Below are 24,691 nucleotides of genomic sequence, written 5' to 3'. Positions count from 1 at the left end.
GTAATGGTCAACACATAAAATTATTTTCTAAACAGCAAAAGCCTTGCCTTTCGCGTCAGGCATCTCAGTCCAGTGCAACACCGGCCCCCGGGTCACCCACATCTCGACTACTACTTGAATACGAGATGCACCTTCGCAACACGCTGGCTAAGGGTATGGATGCAGAGAGCTATAGTCTACACACGTTTGAGGCTCTGTTGAGTCAGAGTATGGAGGATTTGGGTAAGAAAAAAAACCTCAATATAAATTAAAATATTTTATTTACTTTTTACAAGTACTTATAAATAATATTAAAAGTAAAAATGCATCAATGCTAAATAATTTTTTGCTTACCTAAATTTATTGACTCACTGGAAATACACTTGTGATGTCCTAAAAGTTAGATAGAATAATTAGATTATTTAATAATACCACTAAAAAACACATTTAAATTTTTTTTTCTCTTAGAACACTGTTATTTCTATCTTTTATGATTAATGGTGTATTAGTCATCAGTTTAAATAAAAATTGTATTTAAATAAATATTTTCCTATATATCACGTATCTAAATTGTTTTGATTCTTATGTTTTCTTATTTGTAGGAGAATTTACGGCTTTGGTGAGATTTTAACTCCATTCAAATTCATTTATTTGAGATTTTTATATATTTTTTGTATTATTTTGTACTGATTCTGTACTTTATTACCCAGAATACAACGACAACATGCCGCCTTCAAATCAGCGGAGTCCATACCCACCTCGAAGAAGTAAGTTTAACATTCATATTACCCGTTACGATTAACAGTAATTATTCATATAACTAAGGTTCGTTACACCATATCGAATCAACACCGACTCGGCTAAGATCTAACGATGATCGATCGGCATTCTGGTTTTCGGTCCCCGCCGTCAGACCCTTTACCGTTCTATTTTAAATAAGCGAGCGAGCATTATTTCACATGACAAATAGCTGAGAACTTCAATGCTTCGTATGTGAAAGCAAAAAGTATAGTATCGGTTCGCAACGGAACTGTGATCCTTTCTCGGATGTTTTACAATTTAGATCGAAATTTAGAATATGAAAGTCAATTTTCATTTTGATATTTAAAGTTAGCTATAAAGCTATATAGCTAGCTATCATCGCTTAAAGCAGTAATATTTTAATAGTGCTGAAGCTAGTATTTCAAAATTATAATCAGTATTTTAGGGGCATCAAGGCTTACCGTATAACTGTAATTTGAAAATAAAACTGGTTAGTGAGATGGTAGAAAGCTCACTGGTTTGATGATGTAGACCAACCCTCTAATTAAATAGGGAAAATTAAAATTTTACAAATAAAAATTTTCGCTACCGACAGGATTTGAACGCGGACTAATCAATCGCGGCCTGAGAATATAAAATATTAAATTGGTAATAACCCCAAGTGCAGGAAAAAAACACTGATAAAAATTATAAAAAAAATAATAGGCAATACTAAGGGTTCGTGATCCCTACATTATCGCAGTAGTAATAGGGTCCTGCTTTACCCTTTGGGCATGGAACCCGAAAAAGTAACTGCAATCAATTAAGCTGTCTGCATTTAGTATTTCAGTGGCCAGAGTGGCCATGTTCATTGGCCCTTCAGTAACGTGTGTACGCGATCCTATAACATCAGAACTATCAATTAACGTTTAGAAATTTAAGCTAAGTCGGTCGAAATTGTACAGGTTTTTTAATAATAAACAAATAAACACATTACGACAATACAAGCAAAGTAAGCGTAGCTTGTGTTATGAGTTCTAAGATGATTGATGAATACTTTTATGATTAATATACATAATTTATGAATAGTATCATTCTATATTATGTAGGAGTATCATCTCTATATAATGTAGGACTATATGTGATCATTTTTTTTCTATAGGACCAGCTTCACAATGCTCCGGTGGAGGCAGCCGCTCATCAACCTTGCCTTTACCACATCGCCTAGGTGTAGAAAGGCAGCATAGTGCTCGCTCTGACCGGGATGGTTACTACAGGTACTTTTTAATTCATTTTCATCATCTAAATTAAAAGGTCTGCGAAGACCGACCATCCAGCTCATCATCTTTTTCATCATCATTGCAACGAATTAATTTCCTGATACTCAGTATAGGCCTCATCTCATTAGGCTGTTCCAACGCAGTTTGGTGCGCTTAGGCGCCACTGTGAATGTATATTGATCGGTAAAACAACCCCAGTCTCTTATAACGATTATAATATTATCAAATATTCCTAAGTGGAAAAAAACCGGAATCATCATCGATCCCGGTTAAGATTAAGAACATAAGAATAAAGTCAAAGTTAAAGTCAAAAGTATTCAAGTACGTAAATTATTCAAGTAGGCCCATAGGTAGCAATTTTTATGCGTACATTTTTTAAGAATTACACGGTAGTGAGATGATGGCGATAACCATATTCGTAAACTTAAAACTAAAGCTAGCAGGGTTCCAAACGCGTTCTTGTCTAAGAACAATCCCAAAACTAACTTAGCTGGGTGTTTTTTTTTTTTATGAATATTTTAATGCAACCCAAGAAACATTATGTGAAAGTAATATTACAAAATCGGAGCTAATAAAAAAATTTGTCCCTGATGTGATTCCCGAGTATGAAAAGTTAAAACCAAATTCGATTTCGTAATTTAATAGCCTATTACTTTTGTGTTGATTCCGATACATCATATATGCGACATTAAAAATTCATAAACATCTTTTAAGTTCTTTTTATTCAATATCTTCTTTATCATAGGTTATTAGTTATATTTACAATAGATACTTTTCATTTCTATTCATTTTTCATTTGAAATAAAAAAAAACTCTAGCATATCACTTACCGTGCTAAATATTTGAAAGTACAGTTTAATATCGACGATTTAGCGTAGGGAAATTGCGCTTCCATGCTCGCGCAGTTTCTCGGTCGGACTATGTTTTCTTCTATTTAGGATTTTTAAAAATAAGAAAATCGTGTTTCATTCTAAAGGTTCTGTAGCTATTTTTAAAACATGTAAAAGTGTTATAATTTGTTTATTTATTTGTTTTTTTTGTTCGTATGTTACTGCATTTTTCTTCATGGAGTTGCCGCAAATATAGCTTGAGAGAGCGAGAGAGCTTGGATACAATTCTTCTGATTATATTTTATTTTTGTATAATCTATCTATATATAGATATTTATATATTCCGATAGATTATACCGTTACACTATATAATCTACGTCTTCAGGAACTAATACGCTTGATAACCAGTAGCTCTCTTAACAATTGACCGGTCATCGGATAACAGAATCAGTGAACTGGAAGGCTATCCAAGTCCGTATACAGGTTACTAACGTTATTATATCCATAGTATATGGATTAAAGAAAATCGCTATTGGCACCTTTTCCGCATTATATTTATTTACACTACGATACACACACGTGGATTTAGTACAAATAACTATAAATCGAGGCTTTTCCCACGTGTTACTTTGTGTAATAAACAGGACAAATAAAACGACGATGAAGTCACAGGCAACAACTAGTTATTTATAAATATTATTTATCAGTATATGTCACGATGACTGATTTTTAAATTTTCCTATATAAGTTTCGAAAGTACATACAAATTTATTAAAATATCTTATATATTCTGAGGTTTAAAATGTCATAGTGCCAATCGAGTTATTACGTCTCTGCATTTTAAATTGCATCGTTATAAACATATAATGATTCTATATTCTATTCTATGTTTAAATTATTTAATATCATCTGCTGCAACATATTAGCTACTTATGCAATAATGAAAGCAATGAATAAGGGATAAAAGTTGTGAATAGAAAACTTAACATATTAGGAATCGTACGCGGACAATGTAACGTGCAGCAACAAATATTATATATTGGTTTCTCGAATCCATGGCGCAATGGTGATCGTCTTAAAATAAGTAAATCTAGTGTACCTAAAGTAGGACGTATCGGGTTCGAACTCGGCAGATACTCTGGTTTGATCGGGGGGGAGGCTTCGGCCATGCCTAGTTACCGCCCTACTGACAAGTCGTGTCAGCACGCGATTAATCGTAGAAACTGTTTAGGCTTATGGCTTTGAAGCAAATACCATACAACTAACAGGTAGAACTAACCATCGAAATAGCAGTTGCCCGCTACTATGTACTCGATTGTTGTGGTTTCCGAACGGTTTGCTTTTCCGGTCTTAAAAATATTCTACGGGCATTTCCAGGATGCAAACTATATCTATTTTATCAAAATCGGCTTAGCGTTCAAGTGGCTTGTTTAGAAAATGAAATGATTTTTTCAATTCCTGATGAAATAATTCTAAGTTCTCTAGGATGTGAGATATAATTATTAAGATACATTCTTATGCGGCAAAATGCATCTTCACACACTGGAAAATCTGGTTTAACATACTTAGGAAAAGAAGAAAAACCGCATTACAAGCTTTAATCTTTTCAAATCAATTCCTATTCAAGAGCTATTTCAAGTCGATAGCATTAATAATGAATTCTTTCTAATGTTGCGACAGACAGACATATTTTAATAACAGAATCATTAAAATATATTATATTTCGATTGACTTTCTGAGCTAACAGCGTTGTAGGTCCATTCTTAAATCCTCTTTCCCTTGAGAGAGGAGGCCTGCGCCTAGCATTGGGAAATAATTGGGCCGTGGATGATTATGAATGATGATAGCAGAAAGCTATAAACATTTATTTGCGAAAATGCTCAATTTACATTTAAGAAAAGTTTTTATATCTATCACTTGATTAATCTTTTTTAATCTGTGCTTTGATTAAAATGCGCCATTGTTCTAGCGACCGCAACGAGCTGATGAGGGAACGAGAGAGGGACCGGGAACGGGATAGGGGGTACCTCAGCGATCACAATACGAGGTTTGTTTACATTCTTAATGAGAAAAGCATAAGATAAACGTAAGTTATTTTTGAGATAGTTTTAATATAAGTTTTATTCAAATTATCGGTGTTACGACTAAGAATTATCATCTATTCATTTAGGAATAAAAAAGGATGTTGATACAATAAATGATTATGATAAGCGAATATAGCATATTTCCATAGCCTGGAGTGTTGGAATGTAATTGGTCTTTAGCGATAATACCTACCACACCGAATTTAAGTTTACGTTTTTTATTTGTTTACTTACAACTCTCCGTGGTCGCTGTATTCTGGTCCCCTTGGCGTCTTTGGTAGAGGATTCGAACAATGATCGAAAATCATCATCCACAGCTACAGTAAAAACTGCTGATCACTGATGCAGTCGCGACACTTACCCGCCTCTTTGCTCTTCAAAGAACATAACCACCTATACCTTAAATACATGACTAAACCCTTGAAATAAGATACAACCTTAAAAATTAGTAGTTAACCTTATTTTTATGGCAAACTCAAGCTTATTTTTTTGCAGGGACCGCATAAGAGACCGTGATCAAGGATACCTTAGTGATCACCAGTCAAGGTAAGTCACAGAAAATTTAAAAAGTAATAGCTATTTTGCAAACGTTATTTTACTAATAAATTAATACAGTATGTTTTGCTTATGAATAATGTGTAAATTAAAACCCCCAACTATAGTTTATATTCAAATACCAGTCATATTAGGGAAGCTGTGAAAAAAATATAATCCGTCATCTTGTGTCACCTTAATTGGCCATCTTAAACCGGTTTTTAAGCAAAGCATAGCTAAGAACGCCCCCCGACCTATTCACCTTTCCAACCAAAAGAAAAAAAAAACAAAATCAAAATCGGTTCATTCTAGCTAGGGAGCTACAATGCAACACACGCATACACACATACACATAGACACGTAAAACTTATAACACCCAGTAGTTTTGGGGCCGGAGGTTAAAAATAAACAAAAGCATGCTGAATATCAATCGTATTACAATTTAAACGAATAATTGTGTTGACACTAACAAATACGTAATTCATACCAAATTTGTATAAATAAGGATGTCGTGGTGGAGGCTGTTTCTGACTTATTTGACAACCACAGTTTGAATTCAAAGAAGTGCCAGATAGTTAATTAAAAATCGTTTGTATCATGTTGGTAGGTTTTTTAGGATTATCGTTTATAAAAATATTCTCTAGCGGATTAAACATATCATCTGCTTTTACCGCTGCTGTTCCCACGGGACTTGTAAAAAACTGTGATAAATGCAGACGAGACCGCAAGCGACATCTTCGACGACCGAAACTTGGGAAGCTATTGTTTGCTCGATTTCGGTCTATTAATTTGACAATTTTACCGTTGATACTGCTCCAATGTGGGTCTATCACTCACATGATAAAAACTCCCGCTAGGTTTTATCATGTTCGCGATAGACGGGAACGACGGTATGACGGATGACGGGCTTTGAGAAAAAACTGACATAGCGGGGACTGTACCTAGGACCTCTCGTACCATAGTTAAGCATGCTTCGAGATCAAAAGGGTAGTTAAGCAGCTTAATAATATTAGTAAAGACATTAAGTAGCCTTTTTTGGAAAAGAGCAACTGCTGAGTTTCTTGCCCACTTCTTCTCGGTAGAATCTTCCTTCCGAACCGGTGGTAGAGTCACTACACACAGAGACAGACTTGACGTTTCATAAGTCCTTATATTAGGCTTACCTGAAATAAATGAATTTTGAATTTTGAATAAATTTTTTAGAATTTTTAATCTCCTAAAATTTGTTGTTTTATTCCATCGACGCGCTTTTATGAAACCATGTAATTTATTATGTGCTACAAAGAATGGGAATCCAGTAAATCACACAAATGCCATTGTATTTTTATTTTTGCTGATTTCGTGATTTCATGCCTAGTATTAATTGGCAGAAGTTGGCAATATCTATATTTTTGGCTATAGTTTTAATCAGCATTCTGATGAATGATTATTTGTTAAATGTATCTACTACACTTAGTTTAAGCCATTAATACACCTTAGTTTAGGTAATTGCTACCGGCTACACAAAGTTGACTAAAGCTACTTTTAAGAAAAGAAGGGTGGTAAAACACGGACACACAGTAGGGCAACGGTGTGATCCTATGAGGATTCAGTTTTTCCATTACGAGGTTCTTAACCCTAAAAATTAAAAAAAAAGACTTGTATAGTAACAAAAGATAAGAAGTTGTCCCACCACCGTGGCGCGGTGGTATCCATGAGGATTTGACCATGAGAAATAAAGGCATATCCTATTAATTAGAGAGATTACGAAACGAAGCAAAACGGCTTTATAGGATTAGATAAAGTAGTAATTACCTCGAAAAGTAAGACGCTTTCATTAAGGTTGGGACGATCCTCATAATAATTAATATAAAAATATTTTCTGTTATACTTGTTACTGGGAAAGAAAGATAGTATTTTATAAAAAAATTTATACCCTTGGATTTGTGCGCACATACTTTACATAGTTTCTTACGGAAATAGTATTATAAAATACTTCCGTTCACGTATAAATAAAGTAAATATTTCCAAGTTTCTAGTTATTAAATCAAATTAAAGAAAGTAGTCAAAACTTTCTATAATTCTATTTAATAACTTAAAGAGCTATCAAATTTCTCTGGGCTGGCAAAAATAGGCTCTTTCTGACGTTACCTTTGTTTATATCTGTTAAAAATTATAAAGATCTAAATAATACTATAGTTTGTTCAGGATTTTTTATGAAAGATAGTTTAAAATCTACTTGACTAAATATGACGAAATCTGTTTGGGACCTATTCGAGAGCCCGTAGTTACCGTTAGCCGTAAGTACCTACAAATACAAGAGAAATAAAAAAAAACATACTAATCAAACAAACAAACAAACTAAACAGATGTGATGAAACCGAAAAGTAATATAGCATTTTAAGACAACTATTTAATCTGACAGAATTAGAAAAAGATCACACCATTTGGAATTCTATTAGAAAGCGTGAGCGTTTTTATAGGACAGTCTTCCCTTCCGGGCCCTACTTGGCCCGTTTGCCCCAGATTTTTGCCCCTGTTTAGATAAGCCAGCGTATAATAAAAATATTTGTGCTACATGTCGAATAGTCTCGTCGTAACCATTTTGAGGAAGTGGATCAAGCTCATTTTATGAACTCTTTTTGTAGTTACAAAGTAACTTAAAATTGTCTGATTTTGGAATGTAGTTGAGCTTCTCTGAAAAGAAATTTGCGGAGTAGTTATAAGAACATACCTACTTATAAGCAAAGGTCAACTGTACAGTGGGTGTTGATATTGTGAGTGTATGCTAAAATATATTTTATATACACGTAATGTTTCTATACCTGCACTCTGTGGATTAATTATATCTTCGAGTCCAATATAATAATATCTTCAGGACAGTGCTAGGACTGACTCGATACTGTAGTGCGTCGGGAATGTTTGCGGAGAACCGTGTTGATGGTTTTTTTTCAATTATTAGGAAAAATATCGCGTCCCTCAAATGTAGGATCGAGAGCAGCTCCAATACTGTTCTGAAGGTTACGGTTACTGTCCTAAATACACTATCCTGTCCGTCAGCTAGAAAGCTGACAGATAGGATAGTGTATTTAAAGCACACTGGATGTCAGTTTTAGTATGTAGTAACATTAATTGTATTGACTAACCTTTGTATTCTGAAATAAATACAATACAATATATGGGTAGTTCTACAAACCGGGGAATTTTACGGGGCTCACCTTACAGCTCCTTTATTTACCAACGAATAGTTTTCTGTTTAGAATATTTATAAAGTTCAACTCCTATTTTACTTAGTCACTGAAATTCGACACGCTTAAATGAAAAAATCCCCGACAAAAATGGCTTGAAATAGGGAAAAGTCTCACTTCCCTGTGGGCGACATTCCAGAATTCAGTATATAAATCACAATTAAAAAATATAAAACTATGACTCGTCAAAAATAACACTAAATTAAAAGTAACCATTAGTGTAACTTGTATTTAACCTATATGTATCATGCCACCCATAAACACGTTAAAATCTATAACAAAACAACTAGTAAGTGACGTCGTCGTTCCAATGTTTTAATGAATGCGATGAGGTTGAAACGTTTGTTTCGTCGAAATCGTCAGTCAGTTTGTCGTGACTACAATTTTATCGCCGGCTTTCCCGTCTGGGCCAGACAACTTCTCACTCCCCTGGAACGTTCCCTGTAATAAACAGTATTTAATATTATTTAAGGTAATTATGATGCAATATGGTTAAACTCGCTTGCGTCGAGCAACCGGTTATTTAAAATTTCATTTGAAGTTTATGTAATGCATGATTTTTGCAAAAGACATCGAAAATCTCACTTCCATGGATTTATGGAGACAGGGTAGTGATAGTTCGTCAGGGTAGTGAGATTTAATGTTATATTACTTAATTTTTATTTATAATTGGAATCAAATTCACTAAAGTTTTATTGCATGTTTTTTTATTACACTGGTTTTTAATGTTTGGTACATAAATTTGTGCAACAATTTTAGTGTATCCAATACAAGATATTATAGGTTTTTTGATTTGAGTTATTTTGAGTAATGTAGATCTACAAGATATACAATACCTTGTTTGGTATTGAAGAAAACCCTTTCTTACTCAATTCGTCATTACTAAATTAAAGAAAAACCCTCAATGTAAGGAAGAAATTTTAGGAAGGAAACTAAAAATGAAAGAAAACGCTATGCCAGAATAAATAACGCTCCGATAAGATTGACTGTTTACAAAGAAAAAGATACACAAAATATTTAAAGGGAAAAGCTGCGGGGGTAATAAAAAGCAATTAACGAAATGACAGACCCTAAAAAATTATAGTTTAGGAAGTATATTGAGGGATCTAGATCATCTTAACACTACAAGAATATGCTGTTAAAAGGCTTCTGAAGAGTTCATAAAAGCTTATACAGCGTAAAGTAAGTGTGAAGAATTCATACGCGTTTTGCACTCACCACCCATTCAGTCTCCTCGCACAAAGTTAAAAAATCCACCCGCAACACGGTCACCTATATTGCTCAAGCGAAAATTAGCAATTCAAAGACGTAAAAGAAACAAAGACATAAAAAAGAAAGAGAATCATTACATTAACAGAAAAATAGTGCAATTTTATATGCAACTTTCAGTATAATTTCACTACCCTGTACATGTTCTCACTTCCCTAGCCATCGTAAATAGAAAAACCGCTATAAAATCGATATTTACCATAATTTTATCTGGCCCGTTAAATATTGGGTATATTGTAGTGAATTCTCAGTCTCTGGTCACTTTTTATACAAATTAGTTACAAAAACTGGAGAGTCACTTAATGGGCAAATTTAATTCCACCGTGAGTAGAACTACCCATATATCTAAAAATCTGGTTTATGAAATCCAAAAGAGAATTATAATATATAATATATGAGGCACCACGTACATGTAATATGTAACGAATTATTTTTTGTTGATTTATTGTTCTCTTAACAAGATAATCCTTATACTCGTAATAAAACTGAAGGTTAACAGGACGATTACTGCGATCACATTTAATGTATTTAGAAAAATTATATTGGTGCTAGCATGAAAGCTTAAACTTACCTTACAAAAGTATTTTGAAGGTACTACTTAGATAAGTGGCTTTTAATATTTCTAGGATTGTATTTGAAAAGTTATTTTGTAATATCGGGATACGGGAAGATAAAATTTTTGTATAAGCCCGTATTATCAAAATAAAGCTTAATTTGCTATACTCCGCGAAAAGCAGGAGAATCTGTGTGGTGTAATTTATAATTTCTTCAATCCTTATAATCCACACCAAACAGATCTACGGCAATGTAACCTCTACGCACGTTTTGCTACGAAACGTCGCATCGTATAATTACCTATAGGTGATATGTATTGATTCTTCAATACTGCTACTTGGGCATTTAGTAATATTATTAATATTACTAATTAGTTATCGAAATATATCTTCTTCTTAGCCATATTCCACGCTAAGTGGAGTCATCTGTCGGTACAACACTAACACAACATTAATTTTTACACTATATTTTCATAGAAAGAGTCTTAATTAATTCGAAGGACATTGTGTAGACTTGCGGATGTAAGTAGCTATGGGATAAATTCACTTAACAAAAATAGTAATGTTAATGTCGACTAAATTTTTTTACAAATACCACAAACTGTTATGTAATAATTTACGAATAGACCATTATTTTAAAAATATTATTTCTATAACAACCAAATACTTTACAGTGGCCCTTTTAGCTCACTTAAATTAGTGTTTCAAACTTTATTAAAATCCTATTATAATAGTAAGGATACATGTATGACAAAAAATCTTGGGTATAAATGGCTCTAACTTCATAGCTAAACATTAACTCGACTGTGACCGGACTTGTGAGATGGTGATAACGAAAAAAAACTTAGTTAAGTTTGCTGTGGACTCTTCATAAATCAGGGCGCGTTTGGAACCCTCTTAGCTTTAGTTATAAGTTAACGAGTACATATATCACCATCACCTAACATTAGTGTTAATATGTTAAACGCTTCATAAGTGCCTGTGATAAGATCTGAATAAAACATTTTTGAATTTGAATTTGAATCTATACAGGTTTCACTCGGGTTCGAGAATAAAATTTAAAATGTTTATTATATTCCCCTGAGTCAACTTCTGAGTTACGATGGAAAAGTTAGGTAAACCAGCAGATAGGTATAGCATAGGTATTCCTGTATTTCCTCGCATAATACTGACGTTGTTAAACTCGTAATAGATTCGAAGCGGCTTTCAAACTGACACGAAGCTGTTGTGACTCTTGGGAATCGCCGAAATGTCCATTTTGAATTAGGTTACCTACCTAGAGCAGGGAACGGATTGATTTTCCTCTTAACTTCAATTTGAGATTGCTTTTTCGCTTTGGCATTTTTATTTTTAGATAGAGGTAAAAGCTTATTTTATTTTTGTCACTTGTGAAGAGGATTTTCACATGTTTTGCCTTTTTTTGCAAATTGCCACTTTTTCAATAGATAACCTAGAATTCTAACTTATTGTGTTTTTAATCTATAGATATACAAATGAAATTGTTATGTCTGTATAAGAACATGTGTAAGGTTTATTAGTCATAACTAAAAATTATTATAAACCAATAAGTCATTTCAATCAAACTCATTAGTTTAGTAGGTAGGAAATATCGTCATTATCAACCAACTAGGTACCGGCCCAATGTAGGGCACGGATCTTCTCTCAGAATAAGAAAGGCTTATACCATATTTTACCACGCTGCCCAATTGCGGATTGGTAGACTACTTATATCTTATTCTTGCAGTTGGTATTTATTTTTTCTAGTTTAGGCGTTGTTTACGGTTTCATTTGCATTGAATTTTCTCTGTGTTCTTGCGTAGGTTCCATAGTTTATTGAATAGAATATGTTTATTTACAAACGCAACAAATCAATACCCACGTCTGTAGTTACGAAACTAAATACTTCAATTGTTCGAGATATTTAAGATGCTTCTTTAACAAAAATCCAATAATGAGGAATCCAATAATGAAAATAGGATCTGTTTTAAAAGTACCGTATGAAATCTCGAGTCTATAGTACCTAAGCTCATTCTAGTCAGGGATACAATTGTAATTTATTATCTGTATATATTGTAACATTTTTCATATTGTTCTAAACGTTTACAAATGTATATATTGCAATAGAACATTGAAGTTTACCACATATACATTTCTTATAATTCTCAAGATATAATATAAATCGTTGAACTACGAGGATACGCATAATGTTTAGGCAACTTATAATATAAGAAAGGAGTTAAGACCTTGAGGCTTTTTTAATAAATCATGATGATGAATGTATTTACTCAATTTGTCATAAAATGCTACCTACGTTGTTTCTTCTCAGGAGGGCATAATAACAATTACTTGTCAACATTACTTTTCTAACTCCCTGGCGCAGTGGTTACCTACGTTGTTTCTTCTCAGGAGGGCAGAATAACAATTACTTCTCAACATTACTTTTCTAACTCCCTAGCGCAGTGGTAAACTCTAGGTCCCAGATGGTCTCGGATTCGTTACACGGCAGAGACAATTTAAAAAATGTTGACTTTTTTGGTATTCGGCCGTGGTTAGTTACCATTCTACCGGAACAGAGGTTTGCACTAGCAATTTACCAATACGATGTTGTATAGAAACCAAGGGGTTTAATGTAACTGCTACACCCATAACAGATTAGCCCGCTAGCATCTCAAACTGCATCACAGCTTCACACTATCAGGCAAATAAGGGCTTACTTCCTGATCAACAGAATCGAATGATTTAATCCAGCATCGTCGCAATTAGGCCTTACCACCCGTTTCAAATACAAAGCCATAATGCAACATCATCTAACTTCGTTCGCGGAGAGCTGAGATAAATGCATTGAAAAGGCGCATCAGTCTGCATAATATCTCCATGTGTACAATTGTTCTTAAAACGTTTTATTACAATTTCCTTGTTTCATTCAAGCCTTTAATTCTTACTGCAGAATAAGTAATAGTAGATTGATCGCACCTAATGTCATTTCCTTACCTTTTAATTTGCTCAGTAGTTGTAAAACGGCCATCTGAATTAGATTTTTAAATGATTTACACACAAACAGCCATTCATATTTTTTTTTGAGTTTACGTTCACTAACTCACTGTCGTCCGCGACTTCGTCCGTCTAAAAGATACAAGCTATATCAGTGCAAGTACTATTATATACATTTCGGCAAGACCAGTTTAGCTGTAGAGTCGTGCATAGTTAACAATTTTATTTCAATCCACCGATAACGTTACCCTAGTGCTGCCTAGTGATACTAACTCCCTACTGTGTCGATATTCAGGATTCTAGCTGTGACAAATATCATCAATGTTGGTGCACTACCTGATCCGATGATTGTTAACAAAAAAACCAACACATTTTCAATTATTATTCGTTTTAATGCTCTCATTTTGTTTTGATTATTTTTGTCTGCTTGGAGGCTTTGGCCGGAGCTATTTACCACCCTACGGACAAAAACGTGCCGCTAAGCTATTTAGTGTTCCGGTACAAACATGTCTACAAGTATGTCGCGTATAAATCGATTATCGGTATGAATCCCATACTCCCTAACAGGTTAGCCTGCTACCATCTTAGACTGCATTATAACTTACCACTAGGTAAGATTTCACCCAAGGGCTAACTTGTAGTGGAACAAAAAAAATTAAAAAAAACTTTCGGTTTCCACGATTTTTCTATAAGTTAGCAAGGGACTGGTACACTGCTACTAACAACAATATATTGCGTAAGTATACATGCGCCAACAGGGAATCATAGGTAAAATATAAAATAAAATACAAACGGAATTTACTTTGCCAATCGCTTTTATAAAGTTGTCTCATCCTATTTGCAGTAACAACGCTTCTGTTAAATGCATTGAAATAGGGTATTACTATTGTGTCGTGCTATCAACACTAAAACGTGTTCGTTTGTAATTTCCTGGTATTACCTTTAGCTTTATAACAAAGTTTAAGAGGAAATGTCCGCTCGTTCCTTACTAACTTTGTGAATTAGTTATCTCAATAATAAATATGTTTTCATGTGCTAAAACCAATTATTATATTGGTTCATTAAAATATCTAATGTATTCAGTGACATCATCATCATCAATATATAATATGTTATAACAAGTTCGAAAATTTTATAAGCAAGTACGCTTCATTTATATGTATACCTATAGTTAATATTATATCTAAAAAGAAAGATGCTCTATCTTCGACCTAGTAAGAAACAAAGAAAATATCTTTATTACTGAAGTACACATTGTAGTGTGTACAATGTTTTTAGCTATGTACCTAAAATGCCAACCAGCTCAATACAAAACTAGCAGAAACGTCAGGATAACGTAAAAATTTTTTTATGTGTGGCACAACCTAGTAATAGGTTCCGGCATTATGCTACATTGTTTGTTAAGAATGCAGCGCTGATGCTCAGCTGGAACTGAAAGCCAGGGGACGCCACCTATACAATAATATCCTATCTATACAATAATAATAATAATTAGAAAAAAAACATACAAAAGGCTTAAAATAATCTTGCAACACACTATGTATTAAACATTACAAAAAACCCACGCTAGTATAATACGATACAAATAAACACAAATATATGTGTAATACGTTCAAGAATTAATTGTTCAAACTAAAAGATTAGCAGGAATGAAAACTACAAAAACTTTATTGGTACGATTGTTTTGCTATTCAGAATCAGAATCAAAATAATTTTATCATTAGATTCCTAGCCTATATTGAAGATAATTTCTTACAATACTTTCACAGAATTACGTAGTTAAATTCCATAATTCTGTGTACGTATGATGATAAAATATTATATTTTTACTTTTCATCATCATTAAGTTGTCGTTTATGCAGTATGTAAGCGGACCAAAATTATAAAAATAAAATAACTGATTTTCCGGCACTGAGTTCTAGTGCTTTTGATCTTAAGGTATGACCTTTTTGTAATGGAAGTTTCATACTTCCAGCCGCCACTTTTTCAGATTGTGACAAAATTTCACAATATTTTTAAAAATAGCTTTTTTCTGATAATGAATGAAAGCTGTTATTGTGGTATTACCAACAGACACTTAACTTCTTTTTTCAGATCGGTTAAATCACTAAGTTCTTAAGTAACTATCACCTGATAGTGATTTTTGTTAACTTGGAATTTTATGAACGATTTAAAACTATTTGTTCATAGGATTATTTGATTTTATAGCTCAGCTTAAGTTGCCGTTAGACTCATCTACTTGAATAGGTACTCTGTTTGACTTAGCTTCTAAGCGCTTTCCTTACACCTTTAAATGACTATTCGCAATTAAAAGGTATTAGAGCTTACATGCGCAATTTTACGTTCCACTTTCCAGTTATCCAAGCCGTTGAAACTATATGTAAAAATTAATCTGAATGTTATCACTATATTAGTTTTTTAAACAGAATAAGGAAGGCTCTGATTCTAGCTCTGAACTATGAGCTACTTAGTTTAATTTTTAAGAAATAAATGGAAACAGTTCTCCTAAAACTATTTTAAATATCCAAGAGATGGATATGACATAACACTCTGCAGTAGCATTTTAACGATATTCCATTAAAGATACCTATACTGGATTTTATATTAGTATTCTCGTGTAAAATAATTGAATTGTGGAGAATGGAGTTTTCTAGGTTTATTTAAAAATAATTAATACCGCAACCTCGTCCGCATAAAATTTCTGATTCTCTGTGAGATGAAATGTTTCCACGAAAACATAATATGTCCGTCTCCGCAACTCAACGTGTTTAAAGTCTATACTTATATTTTAAAGAGGAAAGATTTCTTTGTTTGTTTGTACCCAATAGGTTTCGTAAGTACAGGAACCATTTTAACCAATTCTTAGCCAAAAGAAAGCTACACCGTCACGAAGTAATTTAAAGAGTACTGAGAAAACTATTGTTGATACATACAAATTATGTGTTACGTGAACAGAGTCATCATTACCTACAAAAGAGTCCGCGAGGAATTCCAAATAAATTCAGTCGAGATAGCTAGCCCTTAAGGCCCAATAAGGCTTTATTGGCATTTTGGAACTTCGGTGTACAGTTTTAGCTTTCTAGGTCCAAAAGGTTGAGCTGGCAGTTGTTTGCGAATACAATATTTTGTAAATGAAGTTTTAAGAAAAAAAGATGAAGTGATAACCCTTTTTGATAAAAAAATATTAAAATGTTATATTTATACTAGCGGACCCGCGCGACTTCGTCCGTGAATGAGTCGACTTCAAAAAATAGTCGTATGTTGTTGCAGACTGTTTTATAGAACGTTTAAGAAACAACAATAACGTTTACCATTCACGATCGCACACATCAGTAGCCATTGGTCGTAGCGTGATGTTATATAGTATATAATAGCTATAATTGTTACAACTAAACAAAAAAAACTAAATACTTGTGAAGAATTATGTCCTTGATCTCTGACAATATTCATCAGATCCTCAGTAAAATTAGTCAATACATGCTTGGTAGTATACACTGTCAAATAAAAATAGGATAATTAAAATCGGTGCAAATTTAACGGAGATATGAAGTAAAATTGATAAAAATGTTCATCCCATTTCCCGGAAGAAACTTATTGTTTATCGGGATAAAAAAAGTATCCTATATGTTGACCCGGGATATCAGCTACCACTATACCGAATTTTATTTGAATCCCTTCGGTAGTATTCACGTGATGCCCGGACAGACAGACAGACTAAAATTGAATAAAAATCTGTTTTGGACTCAGTATCGACTCAGCATCCCCCGGTCAACATTTTCTAAATAATATAGAAATCAAAAAATAAATGTACAGAAATCTTCAACTTAAATATCCTGCTCAAACTTTATTAGATATAATTTCAAATTTAATCAGCAGGCACTGGAAAGTTTTCAAATGTCACCGAATTTCCCTTAGGTGAAAGTGTAGGTAAACCTTGTTCTGTATATAATATAATGACGGGGTGAGACCCTAATCTAACCTTTAGCCAAATCCACCTGTATATAAACCTCAAAGTTCAGTGCTAACACCCGTCTAAGACTCTTTTTTTAATAGGCATTATATTTCATTAAGTCTAGTCATATTCCAAGCGTCTTCAACATGGGTTTTTAAACAATTAAGTGCGCTTCTTTGCTGATAGTTAGTTCCAGAGGCACCAACAAATAAATAAACTTTTCAGCTTTATTATTGGTATATTATAAATATAAAGACTTATAAAAACATTTCCTTCCTTTAAATCTCACATTTTATTTTTTGACGACCTCCCAAGCGGATCGGTTAGCGCTATGAATTTAAGTAACAGGTCTCGGGATCGATTCCCGATAGGGGCAATTTGGGAATTTATAATTTCTGAATTTTCTTTGGTCTGGTGGGGGATTTGGCCGTGGCTAGTTACCAACCTACCGACAAAGGCGTTCTGTTAAGTAATAGATAGAAATAGAAAGTCTTTATGGCACATACAGAAAAAAGCACAAATTAACAAAACAAAAGGTAAATAAAGATATATGCGCAAAGGCGGCCTTATCGCTTTAAGTGATTAAGTGTTCAGGTGCGATGTAGCGTATGCATATGACTAACATATTCCCTATTAGGTTACCCGCTGCGATCCTAGACTGCATCATCATTTACCACGAGATGAGATTGCAGTCAAAGGCTAACTTGGGGTGGAATTAAAAAAATGATTTTTGTATTAAAAGCGGATTTTCTTTTTAGTTTCGTATCGGCATCCCGTTGCGCATCTTGTATCGGCGAGTCGGCTCGCTCAGCGTGGTACCGTCACTCTGATGGATGGCGTGGGGCTCCACCACCCGGTCCACGGCGATCACCCTGGGACTCCTTACCAAGTCTTAGACATGAAGGCAGTCTTAACGACTCCGGATATCGCAGCAACAGGGCTGACAGCTTTGAGCAGAGGTAAGTGTGTTTTTGTACTGGTTGTCGCCGGGCACCATTGCTTGCCGGGGATATAAATTCCGGAGATAAGTTCCTGTTCTGTTTTTTCCAAGATTATATATTCATCAAGAAGATGTAAACTTTTATCAAGATGGGTGCAGTGATTGAGCCGAGAATAGGTAAAAAACAAACATAACAATAAACAAACAGGCACACTTCCGCATTTATAATATATATAGAAGTTATCAAGTAAAAAATATTAGAATAAGTTTGTCCTTCTTTCAAGTCAAGTGTAAAGCAAGAGAGCAACGGATTGACGTAATTTTTTGGTACTTTTATCCTAGAAAATTTTGTATAGAATCTGGAGTGATTTTATGCACACAGGTAATTTATGGGATGGAAGGTGATATCGCCTTGACAGTTGACTATACTTTACATCTTGAAAACATGCTCAGTTCATATTATGAACATTATTTATAATATGAATTTTATTTATTATTCTTAACAATTACTCATTGTAAAGTCAACATCTCCTGAGGATGCTCCGGTTTCAAAGCGAAAGCGTAGAGGGTACATTGCCGAGGACCTGTTTAGTGTGGAGTATACGGATTGAAGAAATTATAAATAACACCATACAGATTCTCCTGCTGTTCGCGGATCATAGCAAATTAAGCTAAATTTTCATAATATATTATGGATTTCCGCAAAGTAACGCCTGCTTCTATCCAATATACAATGCTCAGTTAGGTTATATAGGTTCAGAAGTCCAATTCGGTCATTACCTCTTCATGCTAAAATGGATGAATGGATTAAATTTTACATATTGATATTGGTCTTTATAAGTCTTGGGATAATACACATAATTCTTTAGATCTCTTAAAACTTATTATGATCAGATCATTTATGTCTTTGGCCGTGGCTAGTTACAACCTACTGACAAAGATGTGCCACTAAGCGATTTAACTTTCTGGTGCGATGCCATGTACAAACGGATAAGGGGATGGGTTTAATACAATTTCAATACCCTAACTGGTTAGCCCGCTGCTACACTAGACTGTAACATCGCTTGCCTGTTGCCAGTACTAATTTGTAATGGAATAAAAAAAAAACAAAAATGAGTTTTTCCTTAACCATTTTATACAATTTGCATTTGGAACATTTATAGAGAAGTAAAGATACAATAAACGCAGGTGAAGCCGCAGGCAACGGTAATAAGAAATAAAAAAGAGTCTTTCATTGTGCTAAATACATTAAGAGGAAATTAGTTTAGAAGTACGTGAATACAGCGCAGCCGTCCCGTTTAGCATGTTAAAGTAATTGCATGAACAGAACATTTTCCACAAAGCGTTGCAGTGTACCACGCCATTTTTAGAATTCATTTAGCTGTATCGGAATCGGGCGGCACTCTTCCTTTCTTTAAATTCTTTTTTTCAATACAAGTTAGTTCTTGACTGCAATTTCACTATATATATGATGCGGATTAAGATGTTAGTGGGCTAACCTGTTAAAGGTTAAGATATATTCAACCTTTGGTATGTATGCCGCATCGTACTGAAAAGCGAAATCACTGTGCGGCACTTCTTTGCCGTTGGGTTAGTTACTAGCCACGGCCGAAGCCTCGTGACTAGACTAGACTAGGTAAAAATTGAGAAATTATAAATTCCATAATTTCCTCCGCCGATTATTGAATCCCTCACTTACTATTGTAAGCGAGGGGTCAATAATCGCTACGTGCAAACGACAACCACCAAACAAACGACAATCAAACGTGCGTAGAAGGCACATTGCCGAGGATCTGTTTGGTGTGCAGTAAACGGATTGAAGTAATTACACCATACAGATTCTGCTGCTGTTCGCGGAGTATAGCAAATGAAGCTTAATTTTCATAATATATTATGGATTTCCGCAAAGTAACGCCTGCTTCTATCCAATATAGGGAAAAAAAAATTCCGCGAACGAAGTCGCTATTTACTGCTATGATAAAATATTAAAAGGAATAAGAACGTAACGAATACATACCAATACTACTACATAGTTAGTAATTTGATACCCAATACGATGAATGAATTAGGTTACTAGGTATAGATACCTACCTAACTAGATCAACTACTCGGTGTTTCTCAAATTACTCTTATTGATATATATATATCATAGCATTGTATTATATCCTCTTGATAAATGGTTAAACGCTTATATTTTTAAGACCTCCAAAATAAGATTAAGCCTCAAGGACATCCGATCCCCTCTCCCGCGTGTTACTTTATACAATTTACTAGGTTTCAGTTTAGTATTGCCCGTGGGGACCGTTCGTTGGTGGAAATCAATGCCGGAACTTGACTGACGCAACGTCTCGAGGATTTTTAGAATTCAAAATACCATTATTCAAATAAGCTTTCACAAGCTCTCCTTGCGCATATTGTACAAACTCTTTTTGTCGGTAGGTATATAGATATATGTAACTTACTTTATTACTAGTTGATGTGTTCCTCTAAACCGTTTTTTCGATTTGATTTTTTTTTCTCACTATTTCTTTAAAACAAAGCAACGATATTATACGAGCAAAATTTGGCCCGTCAGAGTTTAACACAGGTTTGGCTATTATAAACAGAAGCGTAGTATTTGCATCCCCTTTTCCAAAGAAGAAAAAAAACAAGAAGAGAAAAACGTGTCGTTACTTCAGGATAAATGTAGGTATTATTTTACTATTTATAGCACGTACTAAATATACATTCATTTTCTTCTTATTCTTTAAAATAAAAAGTTTATTATATGAGCAAAAATTGACCCGTCTGAGTTACAAAGGTTTGGCTATTAAAAACAGTGCCGTAGTATTTGTACCCTCTATTTTTAAAAAAAGAAATAAAAACAGGAAGAGAATGACGTGTACTTAAAGATATTAACTATTTATAGCACGTACGTAAATAGTCGGAAAATAAAACGGTTGTGCATTGTATTCTGAACTATATGACCAAATAAATTGCCGTTCAGAGCTAATTTTTCACAGCTTACATGCTCTGTCAGTGTTTGATTTTCGCAAGATTAAGTTTTAAGACAACGCAGTTTATAACGGTGGGTCTAGAAGCATGAAATTCAGAACGGGATTTTCTTAAGTTTTTCTTTATAATGTGATGAATCTTTTCAAAAACTTTTTCCTAATAGGCTGAAAACATAGTAGGTGTAAGTCATAATTCTTAAATAAGACGTAGTTTTTACATGAGTTATTGAAGTTTCCGATCGTGATACTTCAAACTATTGCAGATGGCAGACTTCTCGGATCATTACTATGATGTAATTATTATCTGGTAATCAATAATCTATACTTATAATAAAACTGTAGCAAGTCAAGTTCTGTACATTGAAGATATTTTAAAAAAATTTATGGAGGGCACTTAACGCTGAAACGACTTAGTGAATTCAAATGAAACTTCGCAAGATTTGAGGTCCCACTACAAGGTAGGACATAGGGTACTTTTAATCAGTTCAGTTCTTTTAAGAGAGGGAATGAAAGTGTTTGACGATGTATCACCATAACGCCATCAAATGTTAGCTAAAAAAAATCTTTTTGTAGTGGATAGGTTATACTATCAGTTTAGTTTTGCACAAATTTCGTGTAGATCTAATGGAGATAGAGGACAGAACTCCTCAGCTTAAGGCTTAACACATTTATGGGGACTTCACTGCGATTTCGATTCTTCCTTAAATTATTACTATTCTTTGTTAGTAATACGAGCTAAGCCAAGGCTATCGATTAATATGTAGTTCTGCTGTTATACTACACATTATTTGCAGCCATTTGCTATAGGGAATTTAACCTTTTTTAAATAGGGCAAAACGGGAGTAGGTCCTCTGGCCCGTCCAAAGGACCTACTCCCATTTTCAATTGGCAATATTTACGTCATTGAAGGTTCAAATAGTGGGTTAAAATTAAAGCTCCAAGAGCAAGAATAGATGTATTATTCAAACACACCTCAGTGGTTTGTTTTAATACGTTGAAATACCATCTGTAGTTAATGTCACAGTTTTTTATATTTGCCACTTCCTGTACAATTGAAATATACTTACGCTTGGTATCTGATTTAACGAGGTTAGGTGTAGACTATGCAGTACGCTGCGTTCCGTAAGGTACGCGAGCAAAGCTGCAGGGCACATCTAGCCTTAAATAAAAGTATTATATACATATGGTAGCTTTAACCACGGATCATTTAAACCTTTAATCACAACTAGATGATTGCGTTGGTTAAGCAGCTTTGAATCCAGTCTGTAAATTGATAGACAACCGACTCTGGACTTTTGTCGGAGCATAGGGAATCCGTCTGTCCTGTAAATAACAACGAATAGTAAATTGTTGCTGTTGTAATAATATTATCTTTACAAAAATTATTATCTCTCATATCATCATCAGTTATCATGTAAAATAGCCAATCCCCTATGTCTAAAGAACGCTATTGTTCTTCGGGATAAAAAAAAGTTTTAATATTAATTTAAAGTATCAGCTATAAGTGTATGAAATAGTAGTTTTTGCGTATAATCTGTACAGGACTCGTCTATTTACAGTTTTATTATAAGTAGGATAGATAACATCTGAGTATGTTACATGCAATAGGAAAATCTATTACTGTCCGTGATTGCTGTAATAATTTGCATTCTACAGATGCCACCCATAGGTACAGTTTTATGGTTTTAGATAACGCTAAAACATTAGAACAACTATGTGTTTATTAACGAACCTGGGGGCAAACCTTGTGGCCGTAACGCGTCCGTTAGGTGACTTAGTTAACATAATGACTGAAACTTTCACAAATTACAAAGCAGTATAAGTTTTCAGGCGCTAATTGAATAACTTTGCGCTGTTTTATGGAAGAGTAACAGGAAATTCATATTTTAAAGTACGTTTATCTTTTAACAGTATCAAATATTGTTTACTGAATTTAAATAACAACCTTTCTTATGAAGTCTAAAATTTTAATAGTTAGTATGTTTTTTAACAATATTGACGCTTAACTTGTGTACCAAGTGATAGGCATGATGACTTATTTTGGAAACTGCTATAGGTATTATTACGGTCGGAAGTATCTTTTGCAGAAATTAAAGGTTTTGTTGATATAAATTGCAACATATTTATATTAAAAAAAAATTACTCTCTCGCCGGTTATAATTGCCGCAATCGAGGCGTCATTGGAAAGTAAGAGCCTTAGAATGTGCCTTAGTTAGTCTTTTTTCAAAGACAAAAATTATTGATTTTGGTAGAAATATGAGAAACGAATAGTTTGAAATTACAAAATACTTGATACGCAAATAACAAGTGCTGAGATTTTCGAAATTCAAGCGGTGCAAAATGAGGTTTAATCGTAGACGTGACATCATTCGGTATTTCCCCTGTCATGGCTGCTAGATTTTGCAGTTTTATTTCTTGAAAATAGATACCAATCGGACACCACTTCGAATATAAATAAAAACAATAATCGTGCGTGTTATTTCAAGGCAACGTGGGGGTCAATCGCGTCGATGGCAATCGAATTAAAGTACGGGTAGCCACGTATTTAAATTTCCATACATTTGTTTTAGTCATAAGAAGCCACGCCACGCCGAAATTCGCGTGACGTTAATGCCCAGAATGGCTAGTTCGTAAGACTTTTCTGATTCCTTTTCCCAGACCGTCTGTTAATCATTTTGAAAAATAAATTATTCTCTACTTTATTTCAGCCGAAATATCTTACAGCAGGACAATGGGTTTCCCGATTTTTCCACAACTCCCTGTTTTGTGCCTTTTTGGGTCTGTCATAAGAAAATGTCTGTAAATAATCGCGCCTTGATTATAACTGAATTCGAGTAACTAAATTTAAATAGTTAAAACTATTATACTATTATATTTGACTTGCTCGTCGATCTCGTGAAAGTTTTAGTCAAGTAGAAATATTTTGTACACCGTTTTCCTAAAAACCTACTTGGCGCTGGTGAAATATCGTAAAAAATATTTTCAGTTTTTTTCTAATATTTTTTGACATCAATAAAACAGGAAAATTATAAGGATAAAAACAATCCGTAATGCCGAGCGCATAAATTATACCATCTCCGATCTGTCCTATAAAAATGTTCTAATTACATCAGGGATATCGAAAAACAAAGTATGAAGTATTATCCATTAGCTTAAGTGGGAAAAAAGCAACGTGCCAAATAATGTGATTGAATAGCTATCGTGAAAAAAGTAGACTTTAAAAATATACCCGTGCATTATATATTTCCCTTATTTACTTCATATTACTTGTGTTATGTGGAGTTCTGCAGTTATTGTATTCAGGATTGTGGTATAGC

General features: G+C 33.9%; 1 protein-coding gene across 4 annotated transcripts in view; it reads left to right on the top strand.

Moving 5' to 3' along the window:
• LOC120625704 overlaps nt 1-24,691 on the top strand; it is a 163,947-nt gene that overhangs the window by 39,991 nt on the left and 99,265 nt on the right. For all 4 annotated transcript variants that reach the window (XM_039892848.1, XM_039892847.1, XM_039892845.1 and 1 more), the window contains exons 15-20: nt 36-222; nt 690-746; nt 1,883-1,997; nt 4,800-4,877; nt 5,410-5,460; nt 18,200-18,400. In XM_039892848.1, the coding sequence (XP_039748782.1) occupies nt 36-222; nt 690-746; nt 1,883-1,997; nt 4,800-4,877; nt 5,410-5,460; nt 18,200-18,400 (689 nt within the window). The remainder of the gene's footprint in view (nt 1-35; nt 223-689; nt 747-1,882; nt 1,998-4,799; nt 4,878-5,409; nt 5,461-18,199; nt 18,401-24,691) is intronic.

This window comes from Pararge aegeria, chromosome 8 (assembly GCF_905163445.1).
Source record: "Pararge aegeria chromosome 8, ilParAegt1.1, whole genome shotgun sequence".
Taxonomy (NCBI): Eukaryota; Metazoa; Arthropoda; class Insecta; order Lepidoptera; family Nymphalidae; genus Pararge; species Pararge aegeria.
Note: the sequence above shows the minus strand (reverse complement) of the source record. Positions and strands in the feature narration are given on the sequence as shown.